At 58.8% G+C, this 14,366-nt stretch overlaps 1 protein-coding gene across 2 annotated transcripts in view; it reads left to right on the top strand.

Moving 5' to 3' along the window:
* Nucleotides 1-810: 810 nt before the first annotated feature.
* Nucleotides 811-14,366, top strand: part of TP73 (tumor protein p73) — a 32,226-nt gene continuing 18,670 nt past the window's right edge. Inside the window, exons 1-4 of one of the 2 annotated variants that reach the window (XM_075773278.1) lie at nt 811-860; nt 5,965-6,060; nt 7,357-7,480; nt 13,674-13,919. In XM_075773278.1, the coding sequence (XP_075629393.1) occupies nt 6,002-6,060; nt 7,357-7,480; nt 13,674-13,919 (429 nt within the window). In that variant the 5' untranslated portion in view covers nt 811-860; nt 5,965-6,001. Of the gene's footprint in view, nt 861-3,654; nt 3,760-5,964; nt 6,061-7,356; nt 7,481-13,673; nt 13,920-14,366 lie in introns of those variants that run through there. The other variant, XM_075773277.1, reaches the window with a different exon arrangement.

Below are 14,366 nucleotides of genomic sequence, written 5' to 3'. Positions count from 1 at the left end.
TGCTCCGCAGTCACCGTCTGCCCCGAGAGCAAAGTGCGGGTGCCCGCAGGCAGAGCTGGCTCGTAGCCTCCGCACGGAGGTGGGTGACTTAACGTGTGGTAACGATTCCCCAAGTGACCGAGCGCAGGCTCAAGGGCAGGTGCCCCCCAAAACGGTAGCTTTTGCAAAGGGGTGGCAGCGAGAAGGTGTATCAGCGAGTCCATACAACACAGGGAACTGGAGTCTCACGGCTCATGAGTTTTAATCAGGAATACTCAATCTTCATCCGCCGCCACTGTACGTGCGCCTTGGCAAACCATTTTTGCCCCAGGCGGGGGGGGAAAGCAGCGTGGTGAAACGCGGGGCCCTTGCTGCTCCCCAGGCAGGCTGCCCCGGTCCTGACGCCCCAGGGGAGACGAGCCGGTCACCCTGACCAACGCGAGCACAAAACCAACTCGGTCCATCAATCTGGTGAGGGGAAGAGCCTCCTTCGGTGCGGCGGTCTACGTCGAGCCTCCTTCCCCGCTCCATCGCCATTCACCGCCAGCAGCCGCCTCGGGCACGGTGCTGCTGGGCGGCTGCCGGAGCCCCGGGAGCCAGCTTGCCCCAGAGTCACTTTGGCGCTGGTGACCAGCTTAATTCCCCGGCACGCTTGGCTGCGCATTCCCCACCCCCTTGCAACTGCCTCCTGTTCCAGGAAGGAGCGCACGAGCCTTCGCCTCACTTTTCACATAGCTTTCAACAGCTCCAATGTCATTGCCTAGGCGACCGGGACGCTACTTGATTGTAGTGCAGTAAATAACATAGATCCTCAATCCCAGGCCGCTCCTGTCCGCGGGAGACCTCCGGGGGAACTCGAAACGCTTGGGGAGCCAGAGCAGGTAGGAGGAAAAAAAAAAAAACTGACAAAAGGAAACCCCTTGCTGTTTGTGTGTGTGAGTTACCCAGCACGACCCTCTCTCGAGTGCTCGATAATGCCGCTGGAAGATGATTTGCAGCCGCTTTGCTTTGTAGGCTGGTTACACGATATTAAAGCGTCTCAGAAAGTTTGCTCCCAAGTGCCTTAGATCGGGAGTTACAGCACTTGCGGAGGGAAAACCAGCCAAGCCTGGGATGGGCAAAGCAGCGGTGGGGCTGGGTACCGGCAGGATGCTGAGGCTGGCTGCCTGCCGCCGGGTCCCCAGGCAGGGCTGGCGCTCGGCTGCCAGGGAGGGAGGGAGGCTTGGCTGGGTTAGCCTCCCGCCCCAGCACGAGCTGCCTGTCGACAACTCTGTCCGTCGGAGAGGATTGCTGTCGAACCTGCCCGCTCCTTGGAAAGAAAATTGTTGATAAGCTGCTGGACCCTGAGGAGGGCTCCTGAGATTTGAGTGTGCTGCAGGAAAGCTCACTTGCTCTTGGTCGCTTTTACAAGCCTCATTTTGCGGGTGTGAATTTAATAATCTGGGAAAAATGAGCAATAGCACGGGGTAGCGGTGGCACCTTGGGATCTGTCAACATTTTGCAAACAGTATTTGCGGCGGGCTAGATGAGCCTGATGGTTCTCGTTGTGCAGAGGAGGAGAGAAGATCCAGGGGCCGGTTCACAAGCCATCAAGCAATACTCAGTGGCTCGGTGTGAGGGTTGGAAATAGCTCTCAAAAATCTTCCCCTCTCAAGATGGGCCAAGAGTCTTTAGGAACTAGGAATAGCCCTGTTATACAGGTTTTGTGCATTTATCTCCATTTCATTCTGGGCTGTTAGAGCAGCAGAAGAAGGGGGAATATGTTATTGCTCGGTGAAATAGCAATGGACGTTTCCAGGTGCCTAAAACTGAAGCTTAAAGTTAATGGTGAGGTCAAAGATGCTCCGTCTAGAGACTGCAGAAAGTCAGCTGCCAGGCATCCCTCTCAGCCCCTCGTTACGCCCGCAGTACCCTTTACCTTCCATGTGCTGATGAAAGAAGGAAGTTGAATTTATAATTCCTAGAATATATTCAGATTCTGTGGTCAAAACGCAAACCGGGGACTGAACAAAGCATGGTTGAATATATGCAAGTTCACCTGCTCTGCTTCTCCAGAGTTGTTCTCCTGTCGTGGGATGGCTGTAGCGTGGGACGTGTGCTTTTCGTTCTCCTTGTGCCCCTGGGGCGGGGGGAGAAACGGCTGGTTCAGCTGAGCTGGGGCTGAGCTGGCATTTGGGACCCAGAATCACAGCAGTGGGGAAAAGACTGAGGACACTGAGCATTTCCACACGAACCCTTTGGAAATCACTCCGTGACAATTTGCGGGGAAGGTACCTGGACAGAAGGAACCGGCCCGGGAGCGACCCAGCCCGCTCCGGCAGCCCGGGGGGGAGGGCAGCCCCCTCCTCGGCACTAAGTCCCAGGGCAAGCGCAGGTGGGGCATTGCCTCTTCGCAGGCTTTGTCTCGGTATTCCTGGCCTTTTTTCCCTGTGTGCACTCTCCCTGCAATGCCCCGACTAGCAACAGAGGGAAGCAGCAATCCAGCGAAGGGTGGGATGGGGAAGCACGCGGAGAGCAGCTCTCCCAAGCGAAATCAGGGAAATCACGCCGGCAGCCTTGGCGCCCAGCGCCAACCCCTCTGCTCTGCCTCTTTCGCTTGTTCTTCCCCTGGAAACCTGCCATAAACCCGGCGTACGTCCTGCCGCAGGCCGCCCCAGCTGCGAGCGTGTGCCCGCGGGCGGCAGCCCCCGTGCCGGCCACGCCGAGCATCCCCCATCACCTCCCTGCGGCGTCGGGGCAGAGGGATGGAGGATCCCTTGCTGCACCGTTCCCTAGGCAAAGAGATCGTCAGTTTAATTAGCAGGTTTGGGTCTCCGGAGGTGCTAAATCCCCGGGGGAGGCGTGGGGGGGCTGGCTATGGAACTGTTTCTGGCAGAAGTTGGGGTGATGCCTCAGGGGCTGGGACGCGGGTGACCTCAGGGTGCTGGCACAGGTATGGCAGAGGCGAGATAGCCTCCAAACGGAGCGGGGGGGGCTGGAGGTGGCGGAGAAGCGGAGCCTGGGCTGTGGCTGGTGGGAGCTCTGCCACCGCTGCTGTGTTTAGCCCCAGGTTAGCCCCCCCCCGCCCTGTGCTGTTTACAGAGCCTGTAGGCGCTGGGAAGGTAACTACATCCCAGCCTGGCAATGCCTCTCCAGCAATGCAGAATAAGCTCTTCCCAGCTCACCTGCAATGCCGCTGTGCCACAGGGCCTCCACGGCTCCCGGGGCGGGGGGGGTCCTTCTGCTGGACCTCATCATCAGAGCACTTCCCCGACTTCCCTGACTGTGAATGCCTCCTCTGTTCACTGCGGACCGGGCCTCTCAACGGCACCTCCTTTTAGAGTGAATTACCCTGTCAACCCTGAGGAACACTCCTTGCAAAGTCTTTTGTGGTTCCTTGTCATCTCAGCTGCCCCCCTGTCAGGCTGTCATTCGTGCTGCAGAGATACTCTCCCAGGATGCGCAGTGATCCCTGCAGCAGCGATGTGCACGAACAACGCCGACAGCCCGAGCTCCTCTTCCTACCACCGAGTTTAGAGCTCAAATGGGAGAAGATGCTGGCCTGGCTTTGCAAGCGCCAATTGTGCTTTGAAAGAGAAAGGGAACTTCCAAAACGCCCTTAAAATATTCAGATTTTTTCCTTTCGAAAACGAGTGCAGCCACGTGGTTAGAGCTGGTGTCACCCATCATGACCGCGCAGCCGGGGCGGTGCGGAGCTGCTTTCTCCTCTGAAGGGAAAGGCCTGGCTCCTTCCTGAACCTTGCCACTGCCCCGGGCCAGGGAAAGCAGCATGGAAGCAGGGTAAGGCCATCAGGAGTCACTTGCATCAGCTCGAGGTTTTTCCTTTTCTCAAAGCTGCCGCGTAGGTCCTTTCGTTTCTCTGTGTCACACGTGGGATGAGGAGGGATGGGAGGACACCAGACTCTCACTGCTAGCCGTTCTGCCATCAGACCCGTGGGAAGGACCCCTCCTCTGCTGTGGCCAACGCTCCTGGCAGACCGTCTGTGGGTGCCGTGTCTCGCAGATGAGTCGCAGATGCGGCAGAAAGCCCGTGGGATCGGCCGTGGGGGACACCGCCCTGCTTTCGTTTTAACTCCCGGCCCCTGCCGCCACGGGTCCCCAGCTGACTCAGAGGGGCCCGGGCGAGCTCGAGCATCACTCACGCAGAGAGCGGCTGCCCTCGCGCTCGGCGGCTCGAGCCCCAAAAGCAGGAAGTTTTCAGGCTTTCACTATTAGGTGTCGGTACCGAGTTGAAACGAGATGCTAACACCGGCGTGGGTAAAAGGAGTAGCCAGATGGTGCCTGGGGAACGACCGTGTCAGCCAGGGCAGGGAAGCGGTCCCGCTGCTTCCAGGGAGCGGGTAAGAGAGGAGGAGGAGGAGGATCGCATGGCGGGGCTGCCAGCAGAGGAAGGCAGCGAGGAGCTCAAGATGGCTCCGCCAAATCTGCCGCTCCGGCTGCTGGGCTCAGAGAGGTGCTGGGCAGAGGGAGAGCCGAGGTACGCTGCGCGCTTCCTTCGGCGCTTGGAAGAGGCCAGGAAACCTTGTCCAGGGGCAGGAGGAGCAGACCGGGTTGAGGATGACTCTGGTTATGCCTGTGCAGTCGGGTTCAGAAGGCTTTGGCTGAAGAATCGGCTTTCTCACAGACTTCCCGTACGCGCTCCCGCGTAAACGGTGTGCTTTCTCCCAGTAACGCTTCCCTGTCTGCAGAGCAGAGGCCACGTTCCCGCCTTGCGTTACTCAGGGGGGGCATAACATTCCATTCAATAACATTTGCAAGCTGCTTAGAAGCGGGAAGGTCATTTTAATGTTGGGACAAACAAGATTTAGGATATCTGCGTCATGGCTTCACCATAAACTTGCGCTATGCGTCTGGGTGTCTTACCTGTCTTTACGCCTGTACAGATTTGTGGGCATTGGCAACTAGAACTTCCTGAGAAAAATACGGTAGCCTGTTGGCAAACAATGTTCCTGGGATAAAAGCTGCCCCGTGCCTCAAACGGACAAACCAGGACGGAAAGGCTAGATCAAGACAGAGCGCAGGCAGACTTCTTGCGAAGTTAAGCGGCCGCTGGCTACGGGGGATGCTGAGCTCTGCAGAGCTCGGAGCGCTGCCATCCCTCTTTCCTGGCACCCCTTGCTCGGAGCCCGTGGCAGCCGAGGATATTGCATGTACCAGCCGACGGGGTACAGCCCGCGGCCTGAGTTTGCAGCACTGCCGCGGTTCAGAGACGGGAACGTCTCTCCCGTATTCCCCAGACTCGCAGAAGAGGGTTTCCCCACCCCAGAGCGGAGCAGGGATCACACCGTGCAGCCCAGCAGCCCCGACTCGGGGCTGCAACAAGGGTGCCTTCGGCTCTGGTGCTTGCTGCAAGATTTTTTTTTTTTCTGCCACCCAGCTTGGGGTTTCAGTTTGATTCAGAGAGCCGATACTCAAGAGTTTGATATCGCTGTGTCTAACTCGAGAGCCTCAGCCCTTTGCTGAATGAACCAGGTCCAAAGCGATTACTCAGAGCAGTTGTGCGAAGCCTCCCCGGGGCTGGGGGAGCTGCGTGTTGCCGTGCTGCGGCACACCTAACCGCCTCCGATGGGAGCCTGGGGTCACCGGGTCAGCGCTTCGCAGAAATGGGCTGGCACCCAAACACCCTGCCGCTTTGGCCCTTTCCACAATACCCACCTCTTTGTAAGAAAGCTGGCCTGCGACATCATCGCCAGAAACACCACCTGGCAGTTTATTTTGTTATCTGTAGCCCGGGTCTGCAGTGAAGGCGTTTCCAGTCGCCTCCTGCCCCGCGCAAGCCGTCTTCTGGCGCAGCAGGCTCCATCCCTTGCCTGCAGCCCGCTGCGGGGGCGCGGGCACCGTCTCCCCGCGATGGGTCCTTCGGGGCTCCGGTCCCTGCCGTGCCGCTGGGAGCGGGGTGGGAAGCTCCGGCCCCCGGCCGGGCACGCTGCCGACGTGGGGTGGCACGGCAGCAATGCTAACCTTGCTGATTCTCTTTGCCCCTAGAGTGATTTACCCTTCGCCAGACTCCCCCTCTGCGAAGATGTCCCAGTCATCTCCAGCTGATGAAGGCACAACGTTTGAGCACCTCTGGAGCACGCTGTAAGTTGATCGTTTGCCGTGAGGTGTATTCTGAGGCAGAAGCGGCCCTTTGCTCCTGTCTGGGTTAGCACACACCGTTGCTGCGGCCCGAAGGGAGACGAGTGTCTTTCCCATGCTCCAGCTTTCTCGTATTCCTTTTCCACATTCAGCATTTTGCTCCCAGACTCCAATCTCTCTGCTCAGACCATTCCGTTTGCCAAAGCCCTTTGCCCCGGCGATGCTAGGCGCTTCAAAGGCCGGGGAGTTTGCGTGTGCTGACAGCAGAGCCCCGCAGACCTTGGTTCCAGGTGTGGGATGCTGTTTCTGAAAAGGGTCGTGCAGGCGCCAGCGTTTTCGCTGTGCACCGTAAATGCAAAGGCAGGAGAGCTGCAAAGCGTGGCGCAGCGTTTCCACAGCACGGCTGCCCTCGTGCACGTCGGAGGTCAGCGTGGGGGCACGCTTCGTCTCGCTCGAGGAAGCAAAGGTGTTTGGGGAGCAGAAATGCCACAGCAGCCGCTCAGGAGGGGAGACACTGACTCATCCTCACGCAGAGGAGAGCAGCCGGGCCACGTCCCCCGCGCCCTGCCTGCTGAGGAACCCCACCAGCCACAGCAGCGCTGGGGCCCCTGCCCGCGTCCCCTGCTCACAGAGCCAGCCCTGGCCAGCCATGGCTGAGTACCCGCACAGCCGGCCGCTTCTCCTGAACCATGGTCCTTAGAGCTGGCGTTGGTGCGTGACACCGTCTGTCTCGTGCACAGGTCCTTTTGCCGACACGGTGCTCCAGGGCCACACGGAGATGGCCGGAGCAAAGGTCCCCTTTCGGCTGGGACCCGTGCCTGGGGTGCGGCGGGGGATGCTGGGACCAAGCCTGGGAGGATGCGCTCTCACTCATGAGGTCGTGAGGCTTGGTGACCACCTAATTAAAATGAGTATTTTCTAAAAGTAAACGTCTTCCAGTCACACCAAGACTTGTGCAAGTCTCCCGGCCTTTGAGCCTCACACTAATCAAGCAAGGAAGAAGGACTGTGCTTCATTTCATCCTCTTTCTTCCTTGGTATCCTCTCACTTAAAGACGTCCTGAGGTGACAGATATACGCTAGAGCAGCTGGGTAAATGAAAAACTCCGCTTGCTTTACCCACCAGGCAACAGTTTGCCTGAGCAAAGCCTGCTCTGCCGTGTGAAAATAAAAGCAGAGGATGGAGGCAGAAGTTGAGAAGGGAGCAAGGTTCAAGGGAATCGCGAGTTGCTGGCTGGTGGTGGCGCAGGCTGCGCTCCAGAGATGGAAGGCTGACTGTCTGCCGTCACCTTTTCCACAGGGAGCCGGACAGCACCTACTTTGACCTCCCTCCATCCAACCATCCAGGCAGCAATGAGGTCTCCAACCGCACAGAGGTCACGATGGACGTCTTCCAGATGAGAAGCATGAACGACTCGGTCATGGTGAGTGCGCTCAGACCGCCCAAATGGGAGCTGCATCAGGCGCGAGCCTGTCATCCCTGCAGTGGGTCGGGGGCTCTGGGGTGGGCGGTGGGCTGCTTGTGATTCCTAAACCCAACCGAGCCGCTACAGGTGCGGCGCTGCTGCCGTTTGTGCAGGGTCTGATAACTGACACCCCGTAACCCATGAGTGCGCTGCAGGATTGTGTCCGGACAGTACAGTGTTCTGTAAAACAGTGGCTACTTATTGACAGATAACATTGCTGCATGTGGCAGCAGGGGTCTGTGCTGTAACGGTGGTGGAGCTCGAGTACCTCGACAGGAGGCGAGTACAATTCGTGCCAGTATAAGGACGCTGTGCAAAGCCGCTTGTAAGCTGCCAGCAAGGCAGAGCTGCTGGAGGGGCACGTCGCGTTCCCAACGCCCAGCTCTGCTCCCACTGTGGTCCCCGGGGGGCCCGGTCCATGCTGTTGCTGCAGGTGCTTCCTTCCAAGAAGCTGGTGCATCTCCGTCTAAGGTGAAGGGCTTGCAAAGCGCACGGGGCGTGCAAGACGTCCAGGTCACTTGTGCACATTCGGTGCCCCGAGCAGGGTGGCCTCCCAGGAGCATCCCTGAAGCAGTGCCGGCGCTGGCAGCATCTCCCTCCAGAAAGCCGCCGTTTCCCTCCTCGCCAGCTTGCATCCCCTCCCCCAACCCCCTTTTCCCTCGCTTTCCGCTTGCTTTCCCTCCCTTCCCCGGCCTTTGTCTGCAGCGGGCAGGAGCCTGGCAGAGGGATCAGGCAGGGGCGGCGGTGCTAATTGGGGAGCTGCCCCTCGCTGGGCTCGCCATCGCCTTTCTTCTTCTTCCCGCTGTAACCGAAGGCGAGCCCAGCGGGAGTCGGCACAGCCCGGGTGCTGCCAGGGCCAGGCGAGCACCGGCCTTGCAGGGCTCTGAGACAGCCGCTGCGCACAGGAAGGCAGAGCCGGCTGCCAGCCCTTGCTTGGGATAATGAGCCGGTAGTAAATATTTACATTGGCCCGATTGTGCAACCGAGCGCTGCCCGGCTGAGCTCCCAGTGAGCCGCGGCCAGGTCTCGCCGGCTGGCGTCACCGAAACGCGTGGCGGGCTGACATGCATGAAAATAAATGCACAGATAACGTGATGCTACCGGCCTGGAAGAAAGGCAAGACAGAGGATCTGCGGCGGAGGGGCCGCTCAGTCCGCGCTGTGATGCCTGCTGCTCGTGGTGCTCAGCAGAGCTGGAGCGGATGTGTGGGAAGCAGCGGGTGCTGCGGCACCCAGCGCCGGTGCTGATGCTCGGTGGCCGCGAGCAAGCCACCCAAACGCTCTGTGACCTGCCCTCCAGTCAGGCATGATGCTCCCTCTTGGCATTGCATGGGCACTGCATTGCTCCTAAAAACCTGTTTCAGGGCCCTGTGGGAGGAGTTGCTGTAGTGAAAGATGTGGACGATTCCTCAGTCACCCTTTTTGTTTGGAGACGACAGCTTCGGGACTGGTGGTTTGTGCAGTGCTTTAGGCTTTACATACGATGCTGCTGCTGACCTACTTGTGCGTGGGTCTGTGCGTGCACAGCGGTGTTGGGAGGTGGGCGATGCACGCAGGTTCCACCTTCCAAAATACGCCGTGCCACTCTTTGCACTGCTTACGTGCTTCGGTACGCAGCCTTCCACGGTGGGGTCTGGCTGTAGGAAACTTTGTTCACCCAGCTGCCTCAAGCCAGAAGGAAATCTGCCTGGTCGCTCCAGATATCTATCCCTATCGACTCATCTATCCCTATCGATCCATCTATCCCTATCGATCCATCTATCCCTATCGCTCCATCTAGATAGCTATCCCTGTCTGTCCATCGAGATCTCTGCCTAGCCATCTGTCCCTATCTATCCCTATCTATCCGTATTGATCCATCTAGATATCCATCTATCCACATCTATCCGTATCTGCCCATCTAGGAAGGGATAACTGCGTATCTCTGAGATACGGTGTTATCTCAGACTCGCTGCATCGTCTGCTCGATGCAGGTGCAGCCGCCTCGGTGTGCTGGTAAAGCGTGCCGGCCAGATGGGTTTCCAGCCCAGAGCGGCTGTGAGCAGCTTTCCGGAGCAGAATCTGGCCGGGTTGGATGATGGAGCTGGACCCCCGCTCTCCCTGCGGTGGGAATGGTTGGTATCGCCCAGTCCATCACTGGGCAAGCTGGGGCCTGCCCTGTGCTTTAATGAATAGTCATGAGGGACAGAAAGGGGTGGGCCCCGTTTTGTTGTTGGATGCAGCTAGTTGACAGAACTAAGGGAGATGAAAAAGGCAAAAAAGCCAACACACGGCGGCACACGGGTGGCCAGAGCAGCATCCCTGGCGCTGCCAGCCCCTGCTCCCGCGCTCCCGCATCCCACCTGCCTTCCTACCCCGGCCGTCCCCGCCGCCATCCCGACCCCATGACTCCCGTGGCGGGACGCTTCCCAGTGCTCTGTGAATCCCGAGACGACTAAAATGCTGTACATTAGCGACCCGATGCAGCATTATACCACGGTAGGTGCTACTCGTTATTAATGGAGTTTGCCTTGCTGCTTGTATTTGCAATGATCCTCCGCCGCCACGGCAGGAGCTGGGTGCCTGTTCCGGCTCCGCTGCTGAGCCATTGCACCCACCGCTGCCTGGGATGCGCCAGCGGCTTGCCATGGTGCAAGCCTTTCCCCATCCCGCGCCTGCACGGAGGAGCTGCGGCTGCTCCAGCCCCGGTCACAAACAATAAGCTGTGTCGGGGATGCTGCAGCCTTGGCGGCTCGGACGGCATTCCTCTCTTGCCTTGCCTGATCGGTGCTTGCAGAGCCGAGGTGCGATTTAAACCCTTGGTGCAAAGGGGAGCAGGCTCCCTCACCCCCGTACGGGCAGACGGGAGAGGTGCTAGCCGGAGCATCCCTCCGAGGAATGCCCTGTGGTGCTGGGCACCACCAGCACCAGTTCATCGTCCGCTGGGGACCTCCTTGGCCGAGCTGACGGCGTGCACCCACCGGCCCAGGCAGGCTTTCCTTCCCTGGTTTACAGTCTCTGGGAGGGCAGAGCAGATGAAATGGAACCTGCGCTGCAGGTGAGACGTTTTCAGCCCTGTCCTCGAGCGCTGAGGTTGCTTTCTTAGTCACAAGGGTTCTGCGTCCGCTCGCTGGCGTTCAGAAAAGTTAGACACGGAGGCAGCACAGACAGGAAGGTGCGGTGCTGCACTTCCCGACCAGAAATTACTTCATTCCTCTTTTTTGTCTTAGGTGGGTTGGTTGGTATAAAGCAGGTAGGAACCGGCTCCGTTTTGTACTCTGGTGCTGTAACTTGGGAGGTCGTTGCTGCAGTCATGTGAATATTTATATACGTGTGTGTATAAACATATATGTGTATGGATATGTAAATACACACACACAAGGCTGGGCTGGGTTTGTTGACGCACATACACACACAAACACTCCAGCCTGGGATGTGTCTGTTCAGGGGACCTTTCCAAACTTCAGTCAGTTTTAAAGCCCAAGTTGGTCACCTCCCCCTGCACCTGACCTTGGGGGTCTCTGCCAGCGGACCTGCAAAGCGCCGGTACTCGGGGCGCTGCCGCTTGCTTTGGGGCTCGTATCTCCTCCGTGTGCGAAGAGGTGACCGTGGTTCCTGCGGAGGTCGGGATGCTCTTTGCAGGGACGGGTCGCGCTGTACCCACCCGTGACACTTTACAGCCACAGGCTTCAGGGGCTCGCAGCCCTGGGTCTAAGCACCACAAATGCCCAAAATCAGGCGGGCATGACTTTTGCAGAGTTATTTTCCGGCCGCTTCCAAGGGCCCCCTCACCCCTAGCCTGCCCTGCAGCTCCCGAGCTCATGGCTCCGGAGCAGCAGACACTGCTGGGAGGCGAAAGGCTTCCCGGTAATTTCCCATTCCGGCAGGAGATGAGCAACGGCGGCAGCACACGTGCCCTGCTCTGCCAGGCAGCCCGGAGGTAGCCTGCTTTTCCTGAGTACGCACGTACGTGTGCAAGGGCAGCGCTGAAGATTCCCGTGTTTGCTCACCAAGCGCAGAGCATTTGCTCTCGTTCTTCCCTAAAAAAGGCCGGTGGCTGAGCCGGGGGCGTGCGGGCAGCCTCTGCCCTGGGGCCCTTCGTTGTCCCAGCAGGACAAAACAGCTCAGCCCTGACACTTGCGGATTATTTGGGCTGGGGACCAGCCCTGACAGGCAGCAATCCCTTCTCCCCTTGCTGCTCTCCTCCTGCCCGATGCCTGAGCTTTGCTTTTCCAGGGTGAGTTGTGCTGCACGCCTTCCAGCCGCTGTCACCCGCCACCCAGGCTGCCCTGGCCCTGCGGTCCCTGCCTGCAGCTGCCTGCAACTGCCTGCAGCCGGGCCGTTTCCTGGCTGGACAGCAACGGCTTTCCACGTGCAGTTTGCACGCCCGTTTTGCTGAAGTTTCTCATAACTTTTCCTCCAGGTGAAGCCTGGGATTGTGGAAAGCTTGGATGGGGGTGGCTTGTCTTTGGCAGGGCTGTTTATAGAGCGGCCAGAAGGAATAGAGGGGTTTCCGCACATATTTTAGGGGAGAAAATGGCTGTATGCGTAAAAGCAAGCCAGATCTTGTTCAGCATTCCTCCAGTTAGTCACAGGCTTCAACGACCTTGCGAGAGATGCAGACAACAGGAGAACTTTCCCGGAGAAGGATGATTGCCTTTAAACCATTATACATCATAGACGTTTGGGTGAGGTTGGGATCCCAAGTTAAAACACGTCTCTTGATTCCTAAGCCGTGAGCCTTGCAGCCCTCCGGAGTCCCCACGGCCACCTTCCAGCAGCTCCCAGTTTCCCCGAGCTGCCCCAGCTGGTGCTGGTGGCCGGAGGGACAGTCCCCATCGGGGCGAAGGGGGAGCGGGAGGGGGCTGGTGCTGGGTGAAGGAGGGGGGGGCACAGGCAGGCGGCCCCGTTTCTGCTCCGGCGCAGGGTGCTGCGGGGAGCCGGGGCGATGAGCACCAATGCAACGGCCGCTGTGCGTGGTCATCGGCAGAGCCGGGCGGCCGCTGGCAGCACCCGCCGCTGGGACTGCCAGCGTGCTGCTGGCTTGCAAAGGCCGGGAGAGCAACCCTTGATTGGGGGACTGCAGATTTCTGGGGGAAAAAACTGTCCCGTTTGCTTTGAGAAACAGTTACCTTTGGGATATATTTTTTTAAAATATCAGTTTATTTCTCTACCACTGAAAAAATGATTTATTTTGTCTGATTTGCAGATGAAAGATTAAGGCCGCTTTAGCCATGTGGCTTTTGAGAACGTAGCTTTGCCTGGGCTGTGCCTGCAGGTAAAAGAGCTGCCAGCTCTTACTGGAAATATCTGACAGTAATTGTTCAGAAGCGGAATAAGAAAAAAAAATTGTAAAGAGCCAGGATTTGGTCCAGCATGTCTGGAATAAGAGCCAGTAGATGCATAAATAGGTAGGTTTGCTCTGTGACCTTACTGCAGCGTGCTGCATCACAGCTACGCGCCTTGTAGGTTTGAGGTTTTCCCAAATTAGACCCGCATCAGTGAAAGCGACCGAAAGCAAACATCCCGGCTAGGAAACGAATTGCACAAACCACCGTCAGAGCTGGCTCTTCATCGAGAAACACTTCCAGAGGTGCTGTGCCTGTGTACATTCGCCACGAGTGGATGCACGCGGGAGACGTCTGGAAAACAGGTCGGCCGTGCAGTGACGCCGTCGCGACGGGAGCGATGCCTTCGTCGGAGGGCTGGCGGTGGCCTCGCGCTGGCGCTGGGTGCCGGGGCAGCTCCCCCAGCCTGGCTGCTCTGCCTGCTAGAAGGGCTGCCGTCGAGCAGAGCCCGGTGCGCGGGACGGGCCCTCGCTCCGCACCTGAGCAAACCCCGGGAAATCCCTGCCCGGCTGGCGACAGGGTGGCTTTGCACGGCCAGGTGCGCCGCAAGTCCCGGGATCTCGCACCTCGCTGCCTCCAGTGAGGACGGAGCGGGGAGAAGGGGCCGATTTAAGCGTATTGAGTTTATCCCTCGCACAAGCGGTGACCTGTTCGGGAAGCCGAGGGACCCGGCGCGGCTCCTCTGGCTGGCTTTCCCGCACGCTGGCCCTTTAAGGAGGCTGTAACAGGACACCTGGAGCCCTGCAGAAGTGTGCCTGAGGTTTCCATGTCTCTAAACTGGCTGGTGTTTTCTTTTTTCCCTCCTCCCCTTTTCCCTTCCTCCAGTCCCAGTTCAATTTGCTGAACAACAGCATGGATCAGAGCATCGGCAGCAGAGCAGCCTCCACCAGCCCCTACAGCTCCGAGCACACCTCCAATGTCCCAACGCACTCGCCCTACTCGCAGCCCAGCTCTACCTTCGACGCCATGTCCCCCGCTCCCGTCATCCCCTCCAACACTGACTACCCCGGTCCCCACCACTTTGAGGTGACCTTCCAGCAATCCAGCACCGCCAAGTCAGCCACCTGGACAGTAAGTTGCATGTCTTCTTGCCTTCGCTAGAGAGATGCTTGCTGCTGCAGGTGGTGTTTTCGGCCAGCCGGCCGCAGACGGTGCTTTGCAGCAGGATGCAGAGGACACGCTCGCGTGGGGCGGCTGCAGGACGCGGTCGCTGCCCGACGGGGACTTCGCCTGCGCAGGTGGCCCTGGAGAGCAAAACGCGCAGGAAACGTCAGTGCTTGCTTTTCGGGGGTTTTCTCCAAAAGGGCTGCTAAGCACAGCGGTTCGGATGTGAGTTCTCTCGCAGCAGTTCCCAAACTGCGGGTGAACGTCTCTGCAAATTATAAAGCTGGAGAAATGTCCTGGGGAAGTACCTGCCTTGTTCTCGTGGTGCTTCCCGACACATTTGCCAGCGACCGCTGTCAGAGGCGAGGCAGTGGGCGAGACGGACCTTTGCTCGCGTCTACTGGGGCCGTTCTC

Source organism: Balearica regulorum, chromosome 21 (genome assembly GCF_011004875.1).
Source record: "Balearica regulorum gibbericeps isolate bBalReg1 chromosome 21, bBalReg1.pri, whole genome shotgun sequence".
Lineage (NCBI taxonomy): Eukaryota > Metazoa > Chordata > Aves > Gruiformes > Gruidae > Balearica > Balearica regulorum.
This window is presented reverse-complemented; position numbering and strand designations above follow the sequence as displayed.